Source organism: Antechinus flavipes, chromosome 4 (assembly GCF_016432865.1).
Source record: "Antechinus flavipes isolate AdamAnt ecotype Samford, QLD, Australia chromosome 4, AdamAnt_v2, whole genome shotgun sequence".
Taxonomy (NCBI): domain Eukaryota; kingdom Metazoa; phylum Chordata; class Mammalia; order Dasyuromorphia; family Dasyuridae; genus Antechinus; species Antechinus flavipes.
The window spans coordinates 260,774,788-260,801,221 of NC_067401.1; the positions used below are offsets into that span (position 1 = coordinate 260,774,788).

General features: G+C 34.0%; 1 protein-coding gene across 3 annotated transcripts in view; it reads right to left on the bottom strand.

Moving 5' to 3' along the window:
* Positions 1–26,434, bottom strand: part of UBE2J1 (ubiquitin conjugating enzyme E2 J1) — a 45,830-nt gene that overhangs the window by 2,576 nt on the left and 16,820 nt on the right. For 2 of the 3 annotated variants that reach the window (XM_051997389.1, XM_051997391.1), the window contains exons 2-7: positions 24,276–24,349; positions 20,934–21,065; positions 17,892–17,976; positions 17,471–17,576; positions 15,346–15,475; positions 11,493–11,615 (exon numbers count right to left, since the gene is read on the bottom strand). In XM_051997389.1, coding sequence (XP_051853349.1) covers positions 11,493–11,615; positions 15,346–15,475; positions 17,471–17,576; positions 17,892–17,976; positions 20,934–21,065; positions 24,276–24,349 — 650 coding nt within the window. Of the gene's footprint in view, positions 1–11,492; positions 11,616–15,345; positions 15,476–17,470; positions 17,577–17,891; positions 17,977–20,933; positions 21,066–24,275; positions 24,350–24,697; positions 24,741–26,434 lie in introns of those variants that run through there. The other variant, XM_051997390.1, reaches the window with a different exon arrangement.

Below are 26,434 nucleotides of genomic sequence, written 5' to 3' on the forward strand. Positions count from 1 at the left end.
TACTAGAAAGTACTAGAAACTATCCTCTTTCCTTAGGACATCTGGGGAGAGACTCCTACTTTCAGTGTCATAGATCAAAAGCAGCAGTTAATGTAACTGTTCTGTATCATGCCCTAATATGGAACCATCAATATTATTCAATCTGCCTTGGAACCACATTTATCAAAAAAAAAACCGGATACAATATAATGCGCTTCATCTCACAACAGACTATGTTACTCTTTTAACTCAAAACTACTGTATTATGACCCATAGTCACAATCTGTGCCAGACAATCCCAAAGAGGCTTAAAAGGCAATGTGTTCTAAACTAGGACAGCAATAATGGAAAGAGGATTGTTCTGGGTACTCATGGACTAAAGACATTTGGGACAGTCTTAACTTTTACTATGATATACTTTTGTTTGGGGAAAAAAAGCCTGATCCTGGCATTTCTCTTGAATTCTTTGTTTAACCCATCACAAGAAACTTACGATGACTACACTGTTGCCATACATATATATATAGCATATACCGCCACTCCTCACAGAAGCAGAAGAAAAAACACAAGCCTCATTTGACTTTTTTACTACTAGCTCCATCTCTGTCATCTCCTGATTCAAATACTAATGCTGTCAGTAGTAGTTTAATTGAGGAAGAAATATTATCATCTTAAATTTGTGATACTTTTATTCTAAGAACCTACAAAGGTTTAATACACCATCTCTTTATTTCTTAATATACCTTATGAGGCACACAGGATAAGTATCCTGAATTTATAGGGGAGACACAATTATAGATTCTAAAAATAACATAAAGGGAGACAGTAGTAAAGACATTAACTTCTCATATATTCTGATTCTTTGACTTCAGGGATGCCAGATTATTACTTTTGCTGCCTAAAGAAATTAAATAGCATAGCAGTATCATTTTACAAATTATCCATAAGTCTTAATGTTCTTAGTATAAACAAATAACTGGTAATAGCTACTTGAATTGAATTATGGTAAACGAGCTAGAAAACATTCAAAATAAAGTATTTGTTGTTCTTGGTTAGTCGCCAAAGTTAAAACAGGTAAGAACACATTCAATTTCACTTAAAATAGCAAAATTTCTTAGTTTCTAAGAGAAACACAAATTCCTAAAAGGAATAAAAATATCCATATGGAACTAGCAATCCAGAGATTGGAATAAAAAAACCAGATAGCCTAAGATTGATCCAAATTAAATCAAATATTTTACTTTACATAACTTGCTTGGCTAATTAGTTTTAAAAACCCCAATCTCATCCTTCCTCAAAACCTAGCCTAAACAAACAGCTTACCAAACTAATGTCCAATTCCTAAAAAGTACCTCAGCTTTTAAAACATATGCTTATGTGATACAGGCAATCTAATCCACCACCCCCCTTTTTTTTTGGGGGGGGGGAGGGCGGGATTGACAATCAGGGTTAAGTGACTTGCCCAGGGTCACACAGCTAGGACGTGTTAAGTGTCAGAGACCAGATTTACTTAGGTCCTCCTGATTTCAGGGCTGATGCTCTATCCACTGTGCCACTCAGTTGTCACAATCTAAATACTTTAAAATACTAATATAATTTGGTATTATCCAGGTTCATCAAATGCAAAAAGAGATAATCTTATCTAATTGTAAGACTTTAACTAGGATCAGTTACTTCACATGGTCATCCATATGTCAAGGACCATTGATCTAAATCTAGTTGATACAACTAAGCTTTCAGCAATTGTTAACACTTTGCTCCTTTACATAAGAAAAAAGCTTAAAAGACAAAAACCAACAATAATGATTTAAGTCTTAAGGAAAGGTAGGCAGTTTTCAGCTTGCAAGGATTCAATTTATACCTCTTCTGCTGACAACACTCACTCTTATCCCATTCTCTACCTCATGCCAGACCCCACTATCCCTGCCCATAAAAGTTATAATGAACAAATCTAGGACCCTTAGAGAAATTTTGTTCACATGGAGAATAAGAGAAAAATATAAGAAAATGGAACACCATAGTTGATTTGATCTTGGAGACAATTAACCGGCCTGCCTTCGTGATAACCTACCTACTACCGAATGTTTTCCTTACATGGCCTTAATTTTTTTAACTTGATTTTGTTATATTCATCAACATTCTGTAAATAGGGGATTAATAGCCCCTCTTAAAAATTCAAATATCACTGGAATTTTTAAAGGGTTATCAATTATTCACATAATGGGAATGCTTAAACCACTTTCCTCCTAGGACCAAGTTACACTAAAAGTGATTTTGAAGAGTAGGGCAATTTTGGAACCTTGGAACAAGTGAGAGGATAGAACTCGATGACATTTTAAAGTTGATAGTGAGAGGATGTTCAATGCAGCATGAGGGCTTTATGTAATATTTGGGAAGGCCAATGACAATATGAAGTACATCCAAAAAAGGAAATGAGGTTGGTGAGGACTAGAAACTGGGTCATCCACACATTTGTGTAAAGTACCTGGGGAAGTTTAGCTAGAAAAGAGAAGACTAAGAAAGGACATGGATAGTATCTTCAGATCTTAGAGGCAGCCCAGTACAGTGAAAAGGGTTCTGATAATGGCCGTACCAGACCCAAATTCAGTCCTAGCTCAGCCCTGAGGCTACCTGCATAGCCCAGACTAGTGTCTTTTCTTTGTGGGCCTACTGTTTCTTCATCTATAAAAGAAGAGAGTTGGGAAGATGACCTCTCAGGGCCCTTTCAGCTCTACAAATATGATCTTAAGTAGCCAACTTATTCTAGGTAAGGAACTATATGTGTACTACTTGAACCCAGGATTTATGAGAGGAAATTGCAAAGGCATATTTTGGCTCAATTTTTAAAAAAATATTCCTAACAAGAGCCATATCAAAATAAGGGCTTTTTATGCAGAGGCTCAATGACTAGTTGTTAGGAAATGTGCCATCCTTCCAAATCATTCCGAGTTACAACTTTGAAGCAATGCTGACAGCTTTTATATTTCCCTCTTTTTTTCAATCTGTGTAAAAACAGCTGCCAAGTCTTTACCATTCTACCCTCACCATATACCTTGTGTCTTAATATTTTTTTCAACTTAATGAGCTAGTTCAGGCCCTCATCATCTCTTATGTGAAGAACTTCTTAACTAGTCTCCCTGGATCTATTCTCTTTTTCTCTAATGTATCCTCCACAAAGGATGCCAAATTCATATTCCTACAAATCATATCTGACCATGTCCTTCTCAAAAATCTTCAATGACTCCTCAGTGCCTCTAGGATAAAACATTAACACATCAACTTTACATTTAAAACCTTCTACAATAAAATCTGACTTATCTTTCCAGTCTTATTTACTATTGTACCTTCACAAACTATCTACCACCAGGGCCTCCTAAGCAGTTATCAATAGATGTAAGCTCTTTGAGGGCAGAGTTTGTTAATCGTTTTTATTACCCCAAAACCTAGCATGATGCCTTTCATACAGCAAGTATTTAATAAATGTTTGTTAAGCTGAATAACAGAAAGAAGCTTCCCCTTTAAGATACATAATAGACTGAGACCTGTTCTTTTTCAAATCAGTGATTCTTAGCATTTTGCAGTAAAGAATAATATAAGGTAAGGGGTAAGAGTAGGGTGGAGAAAAGGGGTGAGGATATGGCAAAGATAAACTAAGCCTACATCAAAATCTTGCCTAGAACTAGCACTGCTCCAAGGAAACCAAGGAAAAAACATTTCTCTTCTTCTCGTTATGTGTTCTGCTCTCAGAATCCAAATGAGCTAGTACTACTAAAATTGTGTCATCTTGGAGCTGAAAGATGTCTCAAGATCACTTAGCCTACTGCACTCATTTTTAAAAGGAACCTTATAGTTTAGCTATATTATAGGTTAAATAGTTATCTTGTGAGTTAGTTTGTTCTAGGGAAATTTTTGGTTCTAAATAACAAATTTACAAATGTGACATTTTAGAGGACAATCTTTTCATATTTGTCAATAAATTTTCAGTAACAGAAGAATTAGTTATTTGCGGGTTTTAGAAAATACAAAAGTTCATTTAGGACTTCAGTCCCTGAAAAGATAAGAAAATTGGTAAAGAGGGTAAAATAAAGAAACAGTCTTCACTATTGGGAAAGAGACATTCTTATTTCCTACAAGACTAGAAAAAGTTTAAGTTTGTATCAAGATGCAACAGATGGCCATGGCGTTTTCTGACGTGTTTAAAATTTTTACCAATCCTCGCCCCCTCACTGCTAAAAACATAGCTTATCTGGGATTTGACAATAAATTCTCACTGAATTTATATAGTACTTATTCTCACAGCAGCTGCCCTGGCCCAATACCAGGAGGTCTCAGCAGTTTCCATAATGGCCAGATTATATAATTACTATTATGTAAAATTTATATGAAAATGGTAAAATAATTTCACTTTAAATTATAGAATAGCTAAAAAAGATTAAAATATACAGGAATATTAAAAAACTATATGTTATTTAAAACATGCTCCTATACATTCAAGTATTAGCTTAAGACTTTCTGATGTGGTACTATTTATTGTATCAGTGTTCCTCATGCCAATCAAGTCTTAAAAATATTCAATTGATCAATAAGAGTATATTAAGTGCTCACTCTGTACCAGGCACTGCTATGCACTGAGAACATAAAGAAAACAACAACAGCTAGCATTTATAAAAAAAAAAAAAAATTAAAACCTCTTTTGAGATTTTCAAAAGCTATTTATATAGTTTTCATTTGATAAGAGTCCCTTCCTTCAACCTTACATTCTAATGAGTGAGACAACATACATAAAAAGGGGATGATGCTAGCTGCTAGGGTAAATCAGAAAAATTCTTCTGAAGGAGGTGGCATTTTAGCTGAGTTTTAAAGAAACCAAGGATGCTAAAAATTGAAGGTTAGGAGGGACAGTATACCAGGTATGTCAGGAGAATAACCAAAGCAAAGGCACAGAGAATAAAGATCAAGTGTTGCACTCAAAGAGAACAGCAGTATAAATGGATCACAGAGCTCTAGGATGGAGAATGTCAGATCTCTTTCTAAGCAGCAACAAGGGCCAGTTTGTGAAAAGTTTAAAAGTTTACAATTCTACACAAAATTTTTTTCTTGGAAATCCTATGGAGCCAATGGAGTTTGCTGAGAGGGTGAGCAAAGGGAATGAAATTAAGAACATCATTTTGGGAGCTTTGGCAAAGAAAGACTGAAGTGGGGAGAGATTTGAGGTAGACAGATCAATGAAAAATGCAAGCAAGATATTAGGGCCTGGATAAGAGTATCAATTGTATAAATGAACAGAGGGGATATATGTGATATGGTAGAGGAAAAAACCCACAAGATTTGGCAAGTGAATGAAATTTTTTTTAGGTGTTAATGTACAAGTAACAGGATTGTATGTATACATACAACATATATGTACAGGTAACAGAAACTCTGAAGCCTAAAAGAGAGGCTCCCTTATTTTCTGCTACCTGTGCTCATGTCACATAGATGATTTTCTTCTCTGACCAAGACTCATGCTTTGAAAACTAGTTTCCTTGTTGCTAGAGGAATAGCTTGAAAATTGGGTTAACAAGCTCAGCCTGATCTTTGTCTCTGACTTATATTCTTCATTGGTAATCCAGCAGGACAATTTATAATAATAAGCACAGAGGGTTTTAGGTTCTCTTTTAATAATTATTATTTTAATAATTTTAATTTTTCAAATGAATTTTTATAAATGAAAATAATTTGAAATGATATATGAAGGGAAGCCCTCTGATTATAACAATTCTGTATAGTACATAAAGATATTCAGGTGGCCTAGTCACAACCCCAATTACCTTGCAAAAAAATTTTTTTTAAAGTGACGATATCACTGATGAAGATGAAATTAAACTATAAGGAATTATTTTGCCTAATTAAATGTCAATAAACTATATAAGTGAAATGGAAAAATATTTACAAAAACTGAGTGGATGTCCACCAGTTGGGGAATGGCCATGGTATATGAATGCAATATTACTGTTTTATAAGAAATGATCAGCAGAAGGCTAGAAAGACTTACATGGACTGATGTGAAGTGAAGTAAGTAGAACCAAGAAAACATTGTATATAACAACAAGATTACATGATAATCAACTTCAATGAACTTTTCAACAGTGAGGTGATTCAGACCAATTCCAATAAACTTGTGATGGAGAGAAATATCTGCATCCAAGGGAAGGACTATGGAAACTGAATGTGGATCACAACATAGTATTTTCACCTTTGTTGTTGTTATTTGCTTGTTCTTTTCTTTCTCATTTTTTTCCCTTTTGATCTGATTTTTCTTGTGCAGCATGATAAAGGAATTATGTTTAGAAGAATGTTCAACTTATATTGGACTATTTTCTGTCTAGGGAAGAGGGGAGGAGGAGAAGGAAAGAGAAAAACTTGGAACACAAAGTTTTGCCAGGGTGAATGTTGAAAATTATCTTAACATGTATTTTGAAAAATAATAAGCTATTATTAAAGAAAAAGATATTTAGTAAGACTAAATAAAGCTTAAGAGACATTGGCAAAAAAAAAAAAGTATTTCCTTTGAAAATTGTATTTTATTTTCCTTCCATTTTTCCTGTTAATTTCAATACAGGCTGGAATCTCATTTTAAAAATAGTTATTATGTGTAGTTTTAGATACCAAAGGCAGACAAATAACATGGTAGTATGCTTTATTTCAAAAATACTGCTACTGAAAACGTTAGCTATTACTAACAGAATTTATATCCAATAAATATGGATATGATGCTATGACCAATAGGCTATTAAAAATGCTCCAGCCTTAACAACTATTGTGTTCTTATGTTTCAGTTGGAAAATGTCATTTTTAATAAAAGAGGAAAAACCGGGGGACACATAACCACCTCCCCAAAACACAAACTACATGTATCTTCAGTGACTTGGTAAAATCTCATTTTTCCTATAAATAACTACAATAAAATCCATAATTAATTTTAAGAAATAACAGATATGGCAAGTGTATAATTGTTTTCCTGACAAATTTTCTGATATAAAAATGATAGAAAACCTTTATAATTCAGAGAAAGCAAATAAAAGTATAATGGAGACTTTCAAATCCTTCACTACTCATGTATCCATGTGGGCATTGCTACAAGACTCTTCAACCTTGCTCATCCATTGAGGTTCCTGTTTATATTTATGGCATAAATTTTCAACTCATCATGGTGAGGTATTGATTCTGAGGTCTCAAATCTATGAACAAGCTTTGGTAAACCCAGCAAAATGAAAAAACTGCTAATCCAGAAAGAGATGGTATAACTGAAGACCAAGGACTAACCTAACTGAATAAAGAAAAGGTCATCCAATGCAACACAACATTCATTAAATGCTTACTAGGAGCAAAGGATTAGATTAAGATACAAAAATGAAGAATTTAATTTTTTTCTAATACCCAAATTTCACACACACACACACACACACACACACACACACACACACACACACACACAGTGTTTTTCTTAGCATAGCTTAAAATACTTTATAAGAATTCTCTACTTCCTCAACATGAACACAAAATATTCTAAATGCTACAGAATGTTAATGGAGTTTGAAAATTCAGTAGATTTTAACACGGAGTACAGAATGGTAAATAAATATAGTGAAATAGCCTGAGATCACCAAGGCTTACTTAAAACAACTTGTTTGTTTCACATTTCCCAACCAACTCCTAATCCCATATACTTTTTTCCCCTGACTGAAAACTGATGAGTTACCATAGACAGGAGAGCAAATCGAGAACACAAGGACTGGCAAGATATTGCTTGCCAATAGATAGCCAAGGTAGTTTCTCTGAAACCTCCCTATGAGTACAAAACCAATTTCTTTGGACAAAATTTATTCAAAAAATGAGTCACAATCTAAGAGATGTCACTCTAAAACCATACTACATAATGTTAGCTCTAATTTACTTAAAAATCTGGATGTCTTGCAATTACCTCAAATTCAACATATTGCAAACTGAATTTTTATCTTTACCCTAAAATCTATTCATCTTCCTTACTTCTTCTCATGCCAATGGTACTATGATTCATTCACGCATAATCATTATCTTTGTTTTTTTTTGTTTGTTTGTTTGTTTTGATTTTCTTCTATATTATCTCCTAAATCCAATCAATCAAAGTTGTAGAGGGCCACAGTGGGGGGGGAACTCTGGATAAGATATAAGACCCTTCAGCCCAGAGGGAACCTGCTGACAACGTCTGATTCAGCTCCCCATTTCCCCTAAGGGCTCTCAGCCTTCCAGAGAAGTGTGGGGGTGGGGTGAGGGGGGTGGGAGGGTGGGGAGGAGAGGGGAGGGGAGAAGGAGGGGGTGACAAACTGTGTTGTAATTAAAGCAGAGTGATACCAAGTGGAAAAGACAAGTTGTTTATGTAGTGGCACATTTAGCCTATGAGCAGTGTTGCTTTGGTTATATAAAGGTATTAGGGCATACAAGGCTGAGAGAATTTGGAATATCCGGACTTCATGTTTTGACCATCCACGGGAGTCTTGCCTCATCACTCCTCCACTAAGACCAAGGACTCAGGCTGGTTCTGAGATGCTCCAGAGAGCTAGTCCAGATAGTCTATTTTGGCACCCCAACTAGGGGGCTCTAGAAAGCACACAACATAAAGTCATATATAATCAACCTCCATATTTCTAGCATTATGCCATTCTTCCTATTTCCAACTCACTGCAAGTCTTCATTACTAATTATTACAAAAGCCTCCAACTAGCCTACTTAAATTTGGTCTTACAGTGTTCCAATTTATCCCTTTATATGGGTACCAAATGACTTTTCCTTATGCACAGATTATTTCTTGATGGTCTTCTATTCAAAACCTTTAAGTAATTCCCTAAGTGAATAAAATCCAAACCTCTTCCAGGCTCAAAGCTTTCCATAATGGGCTATCAACCTACTTCTCAACCTTATCTTTACTTCTTCTAACTCTATACTTCCCCTAAATTGAACTACGAGTCAACATTTCTGATATATAGCCTTCACTTTCCTACATCTATATGCATTTTCTTATGCTGTTCCCTATGTTTAGAACATTCTCCCTTCCTATATTCACCTAAAGTAGTGAAGTAGTAGTGAAAATGGAGAGAAGACACAAAAGAGATTCAAAGGAATTTCTGAAGGGAAAACTGACAAGATTGAAGAGGAATAGCAAAATAATTAATTTTATTTCAGACTTTTTTAAAGCCTTAAATTGGGTATGTCCAAGTAAAGATATATAGAAATAAGTTACATTCAAGACCAAAGCTTGGGGAACAGGTCAAGACAAGATGTATAGAGATGATTGTTCAAATTATAGGAATGGAAGAAATCAAAGACATTTCTGAGAGGGGAAAAAAAGCACAAAAGACAAAACCCGGGGAAATACACATTTCTCTTTTTTAAAGAGAGAAAAAGAGAGTTTAGAAAGAAAACTAGAGTAGTAACACTATGTCAAAGAAGTCAAGAAAAGAATGAATTTTAGAAAGAATAAGCAATTAACAGCAACAAATGCTGCAGAAAAGTTGGGAGACAATAAGGACTAAGAAAATAACACTGAATTTAGTTTTAAGAGGGGGTTCAAGGATAACCTTCTGTAGATCAGTTTCAATTCAATTGAATGGAGAACAGAAGCCAGGTTTCCAGGGATTATGGGATGAGATCTGATAAAGACATAAAGAACTCTAATTCTTAAATGAGCAATAAACTTAACCTTCAGAAGCCTCTGGAAAAAACTAGAAAGTGTTATTTTAGCTTAAGAGGCTCTCTGTCCTGATAACAAGAGTATAAAATAGTTTCAGAAAAGAACAACAACTGCAATCCTTTTTGATGTTCCTTTCCTTTGAAGCTGGCCTGCTCCTGACCCCTTCTTTGAGCTATAAATTGAATTCACAGGACTTTTACATTACATTGAATAGTTAGAAATCTTTACATGAACTTTAATCTTTAAGTAGAGGGAGCTAAATGTAAATTTCAATCTCATAGCTCTCTTGTCTCTCCCATAGTAGTAAAGAATTTGTTCCTAAGCATAATTAACTCGATAAAAAGTACAGGTAACAAGTACAGATTAATCTGATAAATTTAGCAGTGAAGAGATTTAAAAAAAAAAAAAAAAGACAATGATTTAATGAGAGTAATAAGATTGAAGAAAGCTTATTTTAGGATAAGGGAAATGAGCAAGGATCATAGAAATAGGAGGCACTAAAGCAGGAAAAAAAAAAAAAGATTCAAAGGGGAGACTATTGGAGTCAAATCCCAAAAAGAAGATGACAGAATGAACAAAAGAACAGAAAAAGTTTGGCTGGGGAAGGAGCTATTTCCTTCTCAGAAAGAAAAACTAAGCAGGAAAGGAAGGTGACAAGAGATTTTGAGGTTGAGAAGGAAAGTTGTGAGAACTCATACTGTACCTGCTCAAATTTCTGTAAAGTATGAAATGAAGCCATGCGCTCAGCTTCAGGGAAGCTAGATTATGGCTAAAGACTTGAAGAAAATAGACAAGGTTAGGAACAGTAAATATGAAAACTGGCTATTAATCCAATAGGAAATGAATAAAAATGCAGTCACACAGCAGAGCAGTGAAGTCTACTTAGGTCAGAAATAGGTAATATGAATATAAAAGAGAGCCAAGCAGCTTAATTATAGGATTTATTCTTTAACCTTGCTTAGCAACCTATAAATTGAAAGGAGAGGTCACCCAGGTTTTGGCAAGGTAAAAATGTTAAGACAATAAAGAGGATGAACTAGTGGTGTGTATATTATTAAAATAGTTGATAATGAGGTTCAAGCTGAGAAAGGAGGCAAGTGTAGTCAAAATGGTGATAATGAACAGGGATAAAAGAGAAGGTTCAAGGAATTAGAGTTCACAATGAAGACAAAGAAGAGATTCAGTATATAAGAGGGTGGGAAAGAAGAAAAGGCCAGGAATGGAAATTGCAGAATTCAAGATTTCTGAAGCAAAGTTTTGAATAATAGAGAACTCTAAAATATAAGTGTGAAATATGAATAACAAGTACAACTATAGTTGAGCTTATATATTCACCCTATCCTCATGATCTAGGGTATAAACCTAATAAAATAGCTGATTAAGATTAAAGATGCAGTCTGTTAAACTTGGAACTAATTAGCCACCACAGAGAATAAAGTCATTCCTTTATTTTTAACATAAGCACAGTGCTTTAATTAACCAAGTAGGTGAAACTAGGTACAAAAAAGTAAAAGACGTTAATCTATTTAAAGCATAAATAGAAACATTTCACGTCCTTTAGTTCATTGCACAGAGCCTAGAACACCAGGGATGTTCAGGATTACAGAATTATAGAATTTTATAGATAATTTAGTCTCATTCCATTTAATAGAGGAGAAAACAGAGAGAGAAAAGTAACCTATATAAGTTTATGTAAATAGTTAATGGCAGAACTAGAGCTGCTTCCCAAATCTATGTTCTTTCCCATACACCCAGATATCAATAATAATAATAATAATAATGATATATGAAATAATAGTCATACCGATGTACTGGCTGTTGTATCCTGGAATGTTGAAGATCTACCTTCCTGTTGTGGATCACTTAAGGAGAAAGAGTGTTTTAAATCTGGCACAGTGATAGGCTTTCCAGCTGAATTGACTTCTGCCTGAAAGAAGAAGAAGAAGAAGAAAAAAAAATATATATATATACATACACATACACAAATATATATAAAGAAGAAAAACTGCAGAGTAATCCATAAACTTAATTTTGTCTGTTTTTAATCCTCTTCAGTGTTTATAATCATATTTGGAAAATACAATCTAATTAGGGAAGTAAGAACGAAAAAAAAAGAAATAACAGAAAACTATTAAATGTTAATCTGTCAATAATGGCTATCTACAATAGAGAGGGAAAATATAATAAGTGAGAAATGGGATAGCTAAAGAATGCTTTAAAGAGAGGGTGAAGGAGTAGCTAGATGGCACAGGTCCTGAAATCAGGAGGATCTGAATTCAAATCTGGCCTCAGACACTTCATATTTATTAGCTGTGTGACCCTGAGTAAGTCACTTAGCCCCAATTGTCTCACCCAAATAAAAAAAAAAAAAAAGAGGTGTATGTGATATGGGGCTTTGGTATACACATAGATTTGAACAACAGGATAGGAAAAAGGCAAACATCTGTTATATCAATTCAAATGCCTCAGTAAGTAGCTATTTCATTAGACTAGAGTTTTAGGAATGTTACTTTTTGTTGTTTTTTTTAATATGATCAACTATTGCAGGTACTCCACTTAGACAGAATCACATAACAAACTCATTTCTAATAATTTTCTAAAAGTCCCATTACTTCAGTTCTACAGTTTTGTTTACTATATGCCTAAAATGATCTAATAAGTATTTATTTGTACAATATATCTACATAGCACTCTAACGAAAAGTTATATATATCTACTGAGTTCAGTTGTTCCTAAGACAAATGGTATTTAGGTGTGACTACCTAATAATAATCATTTTTACCACTCCCACATTATAACAAAAAAGGGAAATAAGTTTAGGATTCAAGTTTAAATTTCCTAAATCAAGTTTGTCAATCACATCTGCTTAATGTAAGACTACCAAAAATCCTCACAAAAGGATCACAACTCAGCATTTTACTCATAGAATAGCAAGCACAGAAAAGAGAAACTCAGTTTTTGCATAAGGAGCTAAGCACCTCATGAGTTTTAATGGGAGCAAGGAAAATACGAGTAGAGAAGATGGTGAAGGCAGAATTCAGATAAAATCAGATATAAAAAAAGCCATATTTTTTTAAAAAAGGGTAGAACTGGAGAGAAATATCTTTCAAACTGGCTGAGGGGAAATTTTTAAATAATGGATAAAGGAAATTATAAAAGATGAAAAATTTTGCTTATACAAAATTTTAAAACTTTTGCACAATTGGAATCAATATAACTAAAGTAAGGGGACTGTAGAATGGGGGGGTGGGAAATCTGTGTTTTTTCCTAAAATATATAATGAGCAGAGTCATTCTCAAATAGATAAGTGCTCAAAGGACATGAGCAAACAGTTTTCAAAAGAAGAAATTCAAAATATGAGTAACCATATAGGTTACTGAATATTGCAACAGAAAAATCTTATCTTCAAATTAGCAAAAATGATAAAAGACAAAAATTATGTTTAAAGGGTTACAACAGAAAGTCAAGAAAACACGAAGAAATTGTTGCAGAAGCTGTGAATTCATTCAACCATTCTGGAAAACAAAGCTAATTGTTCATTTCCAGCAATCCTACTAGGTTTTACACCAAGGAAGTCAAAGACAAAAACAAAATTCCCATATATAAAACAAAATACTTGTAACAGCACATTTTGTGGTAGCAAAAAAACCCTCAAGAAACAAAAAGAACATCTGCTTAATGGAGAACAGTAGTGGCATTCCATTTTAGGCTAAGAAATGGCACTTATGAAGAAGAAGATTCACATAAATAGATGCCAATGGAACAAAACAGGAGGAAGAAAACAATCATATACTATAACATAAATGAAAATACAAAAAAGGTAGAAGAACTCAGATTAAGTAAAATAACCAATAATGATTTCAAAAGGCTATAGAAAGAGTCTTCTTTCTCCTCTTGGTAAACTAAGGCTTTAGGGAAGAAAATAGATGTGGATAGACACAGTTGGAGAAGTTTTGTGTTTTGTGTTTTTTTTTTTTTTGGGGGGGGGGAAGGAAACTATTAGAAAATGATTGCAATCTATAAAGACATCAATAAAACTTTTTTTAAAAAACAACAGGTGAGGGCCAACTAAAGTGGTAGAAATCCTAAACTCTTCCTCTTTACATGTTAGCACAGGATTGGTGTCAGAGATGGTAGGTAGAATATGAAAAATTGGCAGAGCAGATGGAACAAAACATAGATGGAAAAAATGGAATAGAAACTATAATAGAGAAGAGTAAGAAAGGAGACAAGGTACTAGAACAGATCAAATAGGTGGGGTAGTCTAGTAAGAAATAAGAAAAATTACTATTTTATGAAGAAACAGATAAGCAAGTGCTCTAAGTAGTCCAATAGGTATAACTTATACAATTCACTTCTCTTGGAAGTTATGGAGTCTTTCTTGCTTTCTTCTATGTATCTTTTCTGTCTCTCTCTACCTTTCCCCCATCTTAGTTTCTTGTCCATTTCTCCTCTCTCTTTATAGCTCAATGTCTTCCCCTTTCTGGATTTTTTTCTCTTTCCATTTTTGTCTCTTCCCTTCCTTTCTGTTACTTTCCCTTTCTGTTACTCTCTCTTCCTCTCCATTTCTTTTGTCATTCTTATCCTTCTCTCATCCCCCTTTTCCTAAGACTTGTTATAATATGAAATTAAAGTATATTTTCCTATACTTTGCTCTTCACCTTTTGCTGTATTGGTAAATAAAATTAAAAAGAAAAACCTAAATATTAAATGAACAGCAGCAGATGAGAAATTAAATGTTTCTCTTCCAACTTTGGGAAAAATTTCATATTTTTATTATAAAATTGATATATCTTATAAAAAATTATGTCCATGAGCCCTTACATAAAAACTACTTTAATTTTCATATAATTGGTCTTATATAGCATTTTAAAAGACACATAAAACTAAGTTCATATGTTACACAAATAGGGAAGTAATCATTTAATTTTGCCTAAAATAAAACTCCCTATTTCAGCCCAACTTAGCTTCATCTATGTTACCCCTTGTCAATCTCTGTCTTCTATATTAACTACCTAAAATTCTTGTTTTTGATATTCTATAAGACTGTAAAGTCTTTGTGTACAACTAACACTTGGTACAGAGGAGGCTAAAGCAATTCATGCTTAGTGATTACAGAACTCTACTATGTGTCCAGCATTGTGAAAGATACCAAAGAATGTGTCCGATAATAATGTCACCTAAAATTTTTAAAGCATTTTCACACAATATAATGTCAATCAAATTCCCAGAAAAATTATATGTTAGGCAGCAAATTTTGCAAATGAGGAAATAAACTCAGAAAAGTTAAGTGTCTTGCCAAAGATTACACAGCTAATTAAGTAGTAGATTCCAATATTTCAGTTTTCTAATTTGGTGGCTTAAACATGTTATGACTAAATCCAGGGCTCTTTTCATCTTAATCTAGTTAGAAATAAAAGCTATAGCAACACGAGGCAAAACAACAAATGATCAAGTGCCAAATTGAGCAACTAAAGATTAAGTGATTCAGAGACAAAAGTGTGAAATAGCATTAATTTAGAAATTAAGTTCCAAATGTATAAGTATGGCTATTCCTAAAGAATACAAACACACTATTATAGAACCCTAATAAATATATTTTCTTCCTGACAAGAAAATGGGAAGAATTCTTTCTAAAAATTCATTATGTAGTCTACCTTGAAACTGATTTGTCTAGCAAGTTCCTTGGCTTCTTGATCAGCCTGACTTGAATTACTTCCTGATGACAAAGGTAACAGGGCAATCTTCATTGCTGAGCCACATCCCTCACAACAGAAATCTTGTGACCTAAAGAAATAAAAGAATTTTTAAATGATTGCTAAAAAGGACTTTCTCATTGAATGGAAACAGAAGTAGTTAAGTTTAATCCCAATTCCCTTTTTATAAAACATGAACAATGAACAAATAAACTTGTTTTAAAAGAAAATTATCAAAAAACTCATCCCACATATGCACTCATTGGCTTTCTAGGTTGGACAACCAAGAAAACATTTCCTTGAAAATCTTATACATTTTGAAGTACATTTTTAAGTCACACCAAATTTTAAAAATTAAAATACTAGAAAAACTAAAATAAAGATTTTTTTTCAGACTTCTTTTTTTTCTTAAGTTAAATCTGGTGTCTAACTATGGGTTCAAAAAATTAGCACACATTATTAAATGTTTTTCCCCAATCAGAATATTTCAGTAGAACCAAACCATAAATTGAAATCTTTTCTGTTCCAAAACAAAACTATTAAGTGTAACATTTATTCCCCTGCCCCTCAACCATAAGGATAAATTCAATAAATAGCTATATTTTTCAAAAGATTCAGTAACATTCTCACAAATACTCTTTTATTTTACATAGTTACACTTATGACAGTATAAATACAAGTTTATCACAACAAAAATATAATTTTCTTACCTTACAGTGAAAAAATCCACCTTCTACAATATAAATTTTGAAATAAGAAATTTTTTTCTTTTGAAATAAGAACTTTTTTCTTCCAGATGCTAATTACAGAAAAGATTTTCCATCCAAAATAAAGACCTGAACTTTATCAAGCTTTTAAACATTAGCTTAACACAGGTCTACAAAATACAGTATTTATTTATCCAAAAAAGAAATCACATTATTTATATTGCAAAAATATTGCACACATACATGCACACATTTTTACTCAACTACACTACAAATGTATCAAGTGTCTTTAAAAATAACCAATCATGTTTACTGTGATTGGTTCCCATTTAAGATTCAAAAAAACTTTCCATATGTACATTGTTTCTAAACTATATATTTACTTAGCTAATTGAAAAACAACATGGCTTTACTCATTTGAAAGTGAGGGGTCTAATGATCTCTTTTTATTCCTTTTATCTTTAAATGCCATGATCTATGATAGTTGAAATGTAGGAGTCAGAAGACAAGAGTTATATTACCACTACACCAAGTAGGCAATAAATTAATATTCATTGAATTGAATATCTTATGAGTTGTCATTTTATGCCAAAGCCTACTAAAATCTGCATATTGTAGGTGCTAAATGGAATCAGAAGAGCTGGGTTCACATCTCACCTCTGATGATTACTATATGTGCAATCTTGAGCAAGTCAGTTAGCTCCTTTGGGCCTTCATTCCTCATATGTAAAATGATGGCTTGGGACTACTATCTTTGGTTTCTTCCAGCTCTAAATCTATGATCCTATGAATTAGTTTTCCCATTATGCATATAGTGTTGCTGTCTTATCAAAATATTTAAGTTATAAAAGCCTTTTAGTGCACCTAGGAGAAAAAGCGATGCCATTTCTAGATGGTAATGATGGCACACCCATCATTTGCAGACTACTGGAAAATTTACTGGAAATTTTTTTTTAGCAGAACTGTCCTTCTTTTCATTTCACAGACTCAACTATACAACAAAAACCTGATATGAAAATTTCTTTAGCTTCTGACTGAGGAAGCAGATGAAATTTAAGAGCAAAAATTCGTATGGTATTTAACTTAACCATGCCATCAGAGTTCTACTCTATTTGACTGCAACATTATGAAAAAAATTCCACTCCTAAAACAAATCTAATGGAATTTCACTAAGTTCTTCTGTCAACAAAACATCAAGTCATTTACTGTTACTTTAATATGAAGTTAATTAAATAACTTGAGTTTTAAGAACAAGTCAGAACATGAAGTTAAAAATGAAGTTAGGAAAAAAACAAGTATCATTTCTTCAAAGTATATGCTTTATAGGTTTGAAAAACAACTTAAAACACCAGATAAAAAATAAAATATAAGCTACTCACTTTTTGGCAAGGGCTCTTCTTTCTTCAGGTGAGTAGTCTAGAGACCCTATGGCACCTTCTCCTTTTGTTGGCATAAATCCAATGATGGCTAACAATGCTGTTCTGACTGAAATGAATAACAAAACGTTCAATCTATATGTGAAATTAAAAAGCATTTGATTCCCACCACTGGATTGGGGGGGGGGGGGAAGGGAAGAGGGTATGGGCCACAACTCCTCACCACCTATCATAACATGGAATACCTAAGAAAATTAAACACCCCAACCCCTTCCCCCCTCATCCTGTATTTAGCTGAAAGCAAATGTGAAAATTGAATTTACAGTTTTTCTATTCAATATTTAATATTGTAAGGTGATCATGTTAATTTTGGAAGGAAAAAGTTCTTTAAACAAGTTAATTACAGCAATAAACTGATACTTACTACTCCATGAAGGTTGCCAAGTTTCAGGGTGATGTCCTGAGATGCTCAAACAAATTTTCTTGCCTACTTCAAACCTTCCATTAGCCTTAAAGATAAAATAATTTATACTTATCACAAACATGTTTTAAATATTTCTGTAAAACTCTTAGCTTTAGAAATTGCTTTTAATAATATTTAAAATATTAATTTGAATTCACAAAAATATAATATCTTAAAAAGGTATTTATTTAGTTCCTAACTCAGCATTACCACATTAGATTCTATCAAGGGAAACAAATGAAAAATATGGTTCCTCTTTGTACTAAGATACAAATGAATATTAGGCAAACTGAAAGCAACTTTCTATCATTGAGTCCAACCTCCCCCAATCTATCTTCCTACCCAGGCCCAAATCAGGTAAACAAGTTGTTCACATTAACATAACAACTAGCGGCAGAGGTAAGAGTAGTAATCGGATCTCCAGATTCCTTAACCCAGTGCCTTTAACCCTTCTATTATACTAGTTATTTATGAAAAGATGCTAGTTGAAGTTGCACTGGAAGATGAGTTGAGGAAATAATTATACAAAAAGCATAAAAGGTCAAGGCACAAACGTGAATCATGACTGTTAAGTAGTAAGAAGCAGGGTAGTTATATTCCAGACTCTTCCAGAGGTCAAGCTTCCAGTTGCTGAAAGAAAAAACTCTGGGAAGATACGAAAGCCTCTGCAAGTCATCCGTACTCCCTATTTCCAACTTGTTGCAAGATTTCATGAAATTTCCTCTTTGAATTTCTCTTATTGTTTTTCTCTACATGGCAAATGAATAAGACTGTCTCCTTTTCACAAGAACTTCCCAGAACACACACCTTTGATTTCAATAAGAAACTTTCTTTGCAAAAAGGACTGCCCTGGACTCTCCCCCAGTTTCATTCCAGTTCTTCGGAATCAAGTCACTCAAAATAACTGTTAAGACTTCTGGTGCCAAGATAAGTGAGGCAGGAACTTGCCTGGGTTCTCCCAAATTCGCTTCCAAACAACCTTGCAATTTTTATGCTTCAGAACAAATTTTAGAGCAGAAAAGCAATTTTCTACAACAAGACAGTTTGGAAGATCAACAGGAAAGGTGTGTTGCATTAGGGTGAAAGGGGAGTGCAATTAGGTAGCAGCAGAAGGGCAAGTCACATCCCAGGGGCCATCAGCAAAGTCCCACCTCCAGTGCAAATCAGTATTAAGCCTCTATCCAGGCAAGCCAGCAGTCAGTATAAGGCAGCAGTGAGGTTCTGAGCTGCAGTGCATGTCGGCAGCAGTGGCTCAAAATCAAGTGTTAGGTATCATTAATTACACCCCACTACTTGGCAAGCCAGTAGCAAGTTCCTAAGCCCCCTCCGGCATAATAAGCTTGGAACAGTGCCTATGCCACTCCAGAAGCAGAGCCCAACTTTTACAAAAAGTAAAAAGTCAAGAGACGGGCAGAAAAAAAAGAGTAAAAAACCAAAAATGGACCTGACAGCAGAGAGATGTTATGGTGAGAGGATCAAGGCAGAAACTTAGAAGATGACAACAATGTCAATAAGTCAAGTTTCAAAATAAAATGTGAATTAGTCTCAAGTCTATTACCTGTATTTTGGGGAACAACCTATAAAGCTTGTTTATCAGTATGTATTTCTGGGAAAAGTAATACAGATGGATAAGAAGTTCTTTCTAGAGTTGAATAGGAGAGGAAAGTGATCTGGACTGACTTTTAGAAACTAAAGACCACAAGTTTATGATGAAAGCAAATGTCTATTTTTAGTACTAATATTCTGCAGGAATTGCTGTATGGCAGAATATAACTGCCTCCAAAAAAAAGTAAATGTCACACAAAGGGGTGAGAAGGCTATAACAAATAACCAATGAGGAACTTCAAAGATCAGGAATTGTATATAGAAAGAAAAAAATGGCCTGGTCATATGGTGATAATAAAGAATGACAGCTGATAAGAGTATTCTATTAGACCCCCTTTACTATTAAGAGAAAGCAAGGAAGGTTCTCACCATATTAGATGGAGTTCTATATTGTAAGAGAACATGGACAAGAGTAATATGGGATAGGCAGGCACAGATGAGTTGAGAATCAGCATTACTGAAGAGCATTTCCCAACAGTAGAAATCTTCAGACTGTTTCATTATTTGAGAGGTCAAACTTCTGAATGCATTTTCTCTCAGAAATTGGTTTAACTGCTATTTTCTCCAGTCAATCTCCAAAAGTGTATTTTACCGAGAATGAAGCTGAATTATGATACTGAGTGTGACTCTGACTACTATTCTGAGGTACTAAGAGAAGTGCTGAAGTACTGAGCCCTTTCTCTAAGATTTAATCTCTAAGTGTATTGATATGGGTGTGATACAAGAGGGTATGAACAAGCAAGAAAAAGGCAGTTTAGATATTCCAGGACTGGCCAACACCCTCAGCAACTTTGATGACAGCAGCTAGTCATGTGAATTATGGAAACTGCCATACTTGACAAAGGTGATAGGGGAGATGTAGATCAGATTTCAAGTCAAGGAGGGATTCCCCATGGGTGGTTCTTCAGTAGTTTTTGTTTGTGGATTACAATTTGTTTATATATCAAATCCCAGAATCTTTTTTAAGGCTATCCTGGAAAAGATTTATAATTACTTGAAAGAGTTAGGGCCCATTCATTTACATAGGAAATTCTTGGGGAAAATCACAACCCCCCTTTCAGGAGTCTGACCATGGTTAGAAAGCCTAAAACCCAAGGACAGAATTCAACTGAGTGTCTAGCATATTATATAATGAAAAAATCTACAGTGACCTTGCAAACATACTCTGAACTATTAAATCAGAGCATGCCAAAATTATTTATGTTGTTTTCTAAAACACATATAAATATTGTTCAACTTTAAATCTGCCTGAACTTTAAAAATATATTTGTTAAATATTTTTAAAATTCTATATATCTCTCACCATGCAATACAAAAATTATGTGGGCTACTTATTTACAAAATCAAAATAATCTAATTACTCAAAATAAAGGAATTCTTAAAGTCTAGGATACTTACTGTTAATAGAATAATGCTTGGCGGTTTCATGGGATATTCTGGTGGCAATACTATCCGTCCATGATAAACTCCTCCATCAAAATCAGAATCTGGGGGGCCCCTAACAGTGAAGTGCCATTCAAAAAGGTTATCCTAAACAAAACAATCATATATGACTATGAAACATTACCAAAAATATAAGGACAAGTATACATTACTTTTTTGACACGACTATCAAGGTACATTACTATTCACATAATAAACTGTTTATAGGGTTTAATGATGCATATTTAAGGTGGCTGTTTAACGATGAAAGAGTATTCAGACCCATCTCTGGACAAAGACAGATTTATAGATATAGATCACCTTTATTCCATAAAACAAAGAATTAGATACTATTATTGGTGGTCACTTATGTACACAGATTCTAGTGTCCATACCTGACATGACACCCTCCACTAAAAAAAGAGAGACTCTTTGACAAGTGTCTTGTTGTTATCAGATTACCACATATAACCCAACAAATAACATAATATCTGTAGAGTGTTTAGCAAGGGGCCTGGCACATAGTAGGCACTTAATGATTGCTATCTCCCATCCCCAACATAAAAACCCAAAGGATGAAGCTGAAGAAAAATGGATTTGAACAGTGATATAAGAGATACCCTTCTGTTAAATTTTAGGTAAAGAAAGATGATGAACTATTTGCTATTAGAAAAGGAGATCTACATGATTTATCAATCAATAAGCATTTATTAAATGCCTAATAAGTGCCAGTATGCTTATTAGTCTCTGCTGTTACAGAGGAGACATATATATACATATAAATAGTTGTCAAGTAACTAAAGGGAGAGGGAAATTAGCAACTGGAAAGAGTAAGAAAAACTTCATATAATAACTGGCATTTAAGCTAAACTTTGAAGAAAGTTGTAAATTCTAAAAGGTAGCAGCAACGAAGGCAAGAATATCAATCATGGGGGACAATCAGTGCAAAGGCACAGAAATAATAGAACATCATGTTAGAAATTAAAAGTTATAGGGGCAGCTAGCACAGTGGATAGAGCACCACCCCTGAAGTCAGGAGAACCTGAGTTCAAATATGACCTCAGACACTTTACACTTCCTAGCTATGTGGCCCTGGGCAAGTCCCTTAACTCCAACTGCCTCAGGAAAAAAAAGCGAAGAAGTCATACTCCTTACTTATATTATAATCTTGCCTGAGAACTGAATGGCTGTGTTCTAAAAAAGCCGTTAGCTTTTGTATTCTTCAGTTACCAACACATGAAATATAAATTTACCATCCCAGAATAAAAGGTTTAATGTGTAATAACATTTTAATATCTAACATAATCTACTTTTCATTAAAAGCTTCTTAACTGATTGATATAACTTCATAATACATGCTACCTACCTCCTAACACAGAGGTGACAGACTCAAGATGCAGAAAGATATGTACATTTTCAGACATAACCAATGCAAGAAATTGTTTTGCTTGACTATGCTTTTGTTACAAGGATTTTCTTTTTCTTTTTTTCTTTTCTTCTAGTGTAAGAATGAGGTAGGAACAAGAGAAAATAAATGTTTGTTAACTGAGAGGGGGAATAAAATATTGGAATGCTGTGTTCCTTCCTCCACCACTCAGATACTTCTCCTTAAAAGTTCATTCCATCCAAATACAAGGTTATCCTAAAAGTCTTCATGCAGTTTGGCTCTAGTAGCTGAAAAAAACTTTTGAGACATCCCAAATATTAACCAATCCAATTATCTACTGGCTTTCAAATTATTCCCTCTCCATTTTCAGAGATAGCCCACAATATTCTTCTCCACAATTCCTCTTCTCATAATTAAATTTCATCATTAAAGTCAATGTCCCCCTCAAAATCCTAGCTTACAAGGTCTTCAATCTTATCTCCCATCATCTACTTCCTATACTAATCCACTTCAGCCACATATATTGGGGGTCACACCTTTGATCTCCAAACAAGAATTCAAAAATTTCTTTATCTAACAGTAAATTATAATTTCTTATTTCCTTGTGCCTCATTTTTCCTGGACTTATGCTTCCTCTTCATCATGAACTTTAGTTTCTCAATTCCTCAGTACCCTCCTAGACCATCTATGGCTTCATTCTCCTCCTTTCCTAATTTCAACTCTATACTTATCTAGTTCAATATTACAAAGAACTGTAATCCTCTATTCTTTAAGTCCCTGTTCACTTGTCCTATCAAATGGACCATGCTCCCCTCACTGGACTAAGATAATCCTACTGCTCCCAATTCATTCTAACTCTATTGTGCTCCCCACAACAAGCATTTCCAAATTTTCACTTCTTTCAACTCTTCCATATTACTCTCTCCACACCATCAGCTAATACTGTACTGAGAAAATATAGTCCGTTTATTTACCCTGTTCCCTCTTCTCCATTTCAAAACTCTTATGATCTCAAAATTATCCTTATTCTCTTCTCTGTTACGCAAATCCCTAAAGAAAAAACCCTTTCTAATCAAGGTCAAGCCCTTATATGCACTTTTGATCCCATCTCCTCCTGTGGTGCTTCATTAGTGAGCCACCACAATCATTTCTCTTCTCTCTTTCTCTTCAGTCTTCAGTCTTTGCCTATCTACTTGTTCCTTCCCTATAAATAGGTCTCTTTCTCCATAAAAATCATCATCATCTAATTCTACCAATCCCTTCAAAATACTATCCTATATTTTTCTATTGCTTTAGGGCTAAGCCCCTATAAAAGTTGTACTCACTGCCTCCAATTCTTCTCTTGTCACTCACTTCTCAATCAAATGATCTTTTTTCAATTTCCATCCTTTTTTTGACCTCTCTAAAGCATTTAACATGATCTCTCTAATTCTGGATATTCTTCTCCTCTCTGGATTTTCATGACAACGCTCTATCTTGGTTTCCCTTCTAATTGTTTTATTGCTCCTTGTTGGTCTTCTTTTTTTGCATCATTAATGCTGTGTCTCCCCAAACCCTTTCCCACTGTCTCTCTTGGCGACCTCATCAGATCCCATAGGTTTAATTATAATTTCTATTATAATACTAAGGTCTACATACTCAGAATGGTCTCTCCCAAGCATCAATTCCAATTGTCTACTGAACATCTCCAACTGGATGCCTCATTTCAAATTCAACTTATTTTTCAAAACTAAACAAGTTAAAAGGACAAGAGTAAGACTTCTTATCTCAATCAGCAAAGTCAAGTAGTTCTACTTAAGATGATGTTAAAGAAAGAAAATTTTAATGAAACGATTTTTAAATTATTTAAAATGGCTATTAAAACACCGTAAACTGTCAATTCCTCTATAAATGTGATCAACTTGGACCATTACAATTATTGGAAAACTTACCTCTAAAGGTTGAGCATGGTAGTGATCTGTAGGATCTTTCAATTCTGCTGCTTCTTTCATTAAACGTTTGACAGCTGAAATAAAATTTTGAAAATTAATGCAAGAATTTAAAAAATACCTGAAAAATATCTCTCAGTACTCAAAATGAGAACAGGAATAAATATAAAATTTTGTACTGGGGTACCCAAAACCTCCCCTTGACAAAATCTTACACAAATATAAAACGGTTAGGAAGCACAAGTAAAGAGCACTTCTGAAAAAAAGATCTTAGTGTTTTAGTGGACAGCAAGTTCAATGAGTCAGCAGGAATACATGCAGACAAAAAGGCTTATAAAATTTTTGGTGTATTAATGGGGACATAGCTTCTAGAAATAGAGAAAGGCAAGTTTTAGTGTGTTTCATCCTTATCCAACTTCACTTACGAGTAATCTGATCTTTTCTGGGAGGCATCATTGATAAAATGGTAAAATACTCAGCAGGACAACCAGGATGGTGATGGGCCTTGACTCTATGGTTTTATGAGGATAGGTTGACTGAACATGCTTAGCATGAAGAAAGGATTCAGAAAAGATTAATATTCAAATATTCAAAAGAGTTTTCATATGAAAGAGCACTCTGACTTGCTATATTTGACATTGAAGGGCAGAAACAGAAGTAATTTGGAAAAGTCACCAAAAGGTATATTTAGACTTGAAAAATTTCCTAAAATTAAAGCTGTCCCCAAAATGGAATGATTTGCCCCAACAAGGTCTATCTTCTTAAATGACTATGTGGAGACGGTTGAGGACCACTTCTTGGATACAATGAAGATAACTTTTATGCATGAGTTAAGACTAAATATTGACTGAGATCCATTCAACTCTCAAAATCTGTAATTCTGTGATTTTTGCCAAGCAAAGAAATATAATATTCAATAGCTATACTGATTTAAAATAAAAACTCATTTATAAAAATCATACAAAATAGTAGAATAATGATTATTATCCCATAAAGAAAAAGCAGTGAAGGAAAAAATAAATTTTAAGAATCTAGATAGACATGAGATTGTCAGATCACCCCAAAATTACTAACAATGAAATGAGAAAGTTGACAACAAACATGTGAGGGAAAAAAATTTGTAAACATTGCTACATTATTTCGATCATCATTAACAGTGGGAAAAATTAATTGCATTTGCATTTAGATATTTCAGACTTCAATGTGTTAGACATGTATAAACAGAATCAGTCTGTGATAAAGATAGCATTTTGAGGAAACTAAAGATAAATATTCAAGATACGTGAGTGTGGAAGAATATTCCCTTGAATGATTGGGGAAAATCAACAATGATAATACAACTAAAAAAAAAGATAATCATGAGGACATCAAGATAACTACATAGTCAAATATCTATTTTCATATCTACAAAATCTTTCCAAGACTGATCTAGACTTGAGCCTTTTCACCTTTTTGATATTACAGAATCCTTTGTGAGTCTGGTAAGACTTATGGATACCTAGACAATGCTGAGATACCACTACACACCTGTCAGATTGGCTAGAATTACAGGGAAAGATAATGCGGAATGTTGGAGGGGATATGGGAAAACAGGGACACTGATACATTGTTGGTGGAATTGTGAATATGTCCAATCATTCTGGAGAGCAATTTGGAACTATGCTCAAAAAGTTATCAAACTGTGCATACCCTTTGATCCAGCAGTGTTTCTACTGGGCTTATATCCCAAAGAGATACTAAAGAAGGGAAGGGACTTGTATGTGCCAAAATGTTTGTGGCAGCCCTGTTTGTAGTGGCTAGAAACTGGAAAATAAAAGGATGCCCATCAATTGGAGAATGGTTGGGTAAATTGTAGTATATGAATGTTATGGAATATTATTGTTCTGTAAGAAATGACCAGCAGGATGAATACAGAGAGGCTTAGAGAGACTTAGATGAACTGATGCTAAGTGAAATGAGCAGAACCAGGAAATCATTATATACCTCAATAACAATACTGTGTGAGGAGGTATTCTGAAGGAAGTGGATTTCTTCGACAAAGAGAAGATATAACTCAGTTTCAATTGATCAAGGATGGACAGAAGCAGCTACACCCAAAGAAAAAACACTGGGAAATGAATGTAAACTCTTTGCATTTTTGTTTTTTTTCCCAGGTTATTTTT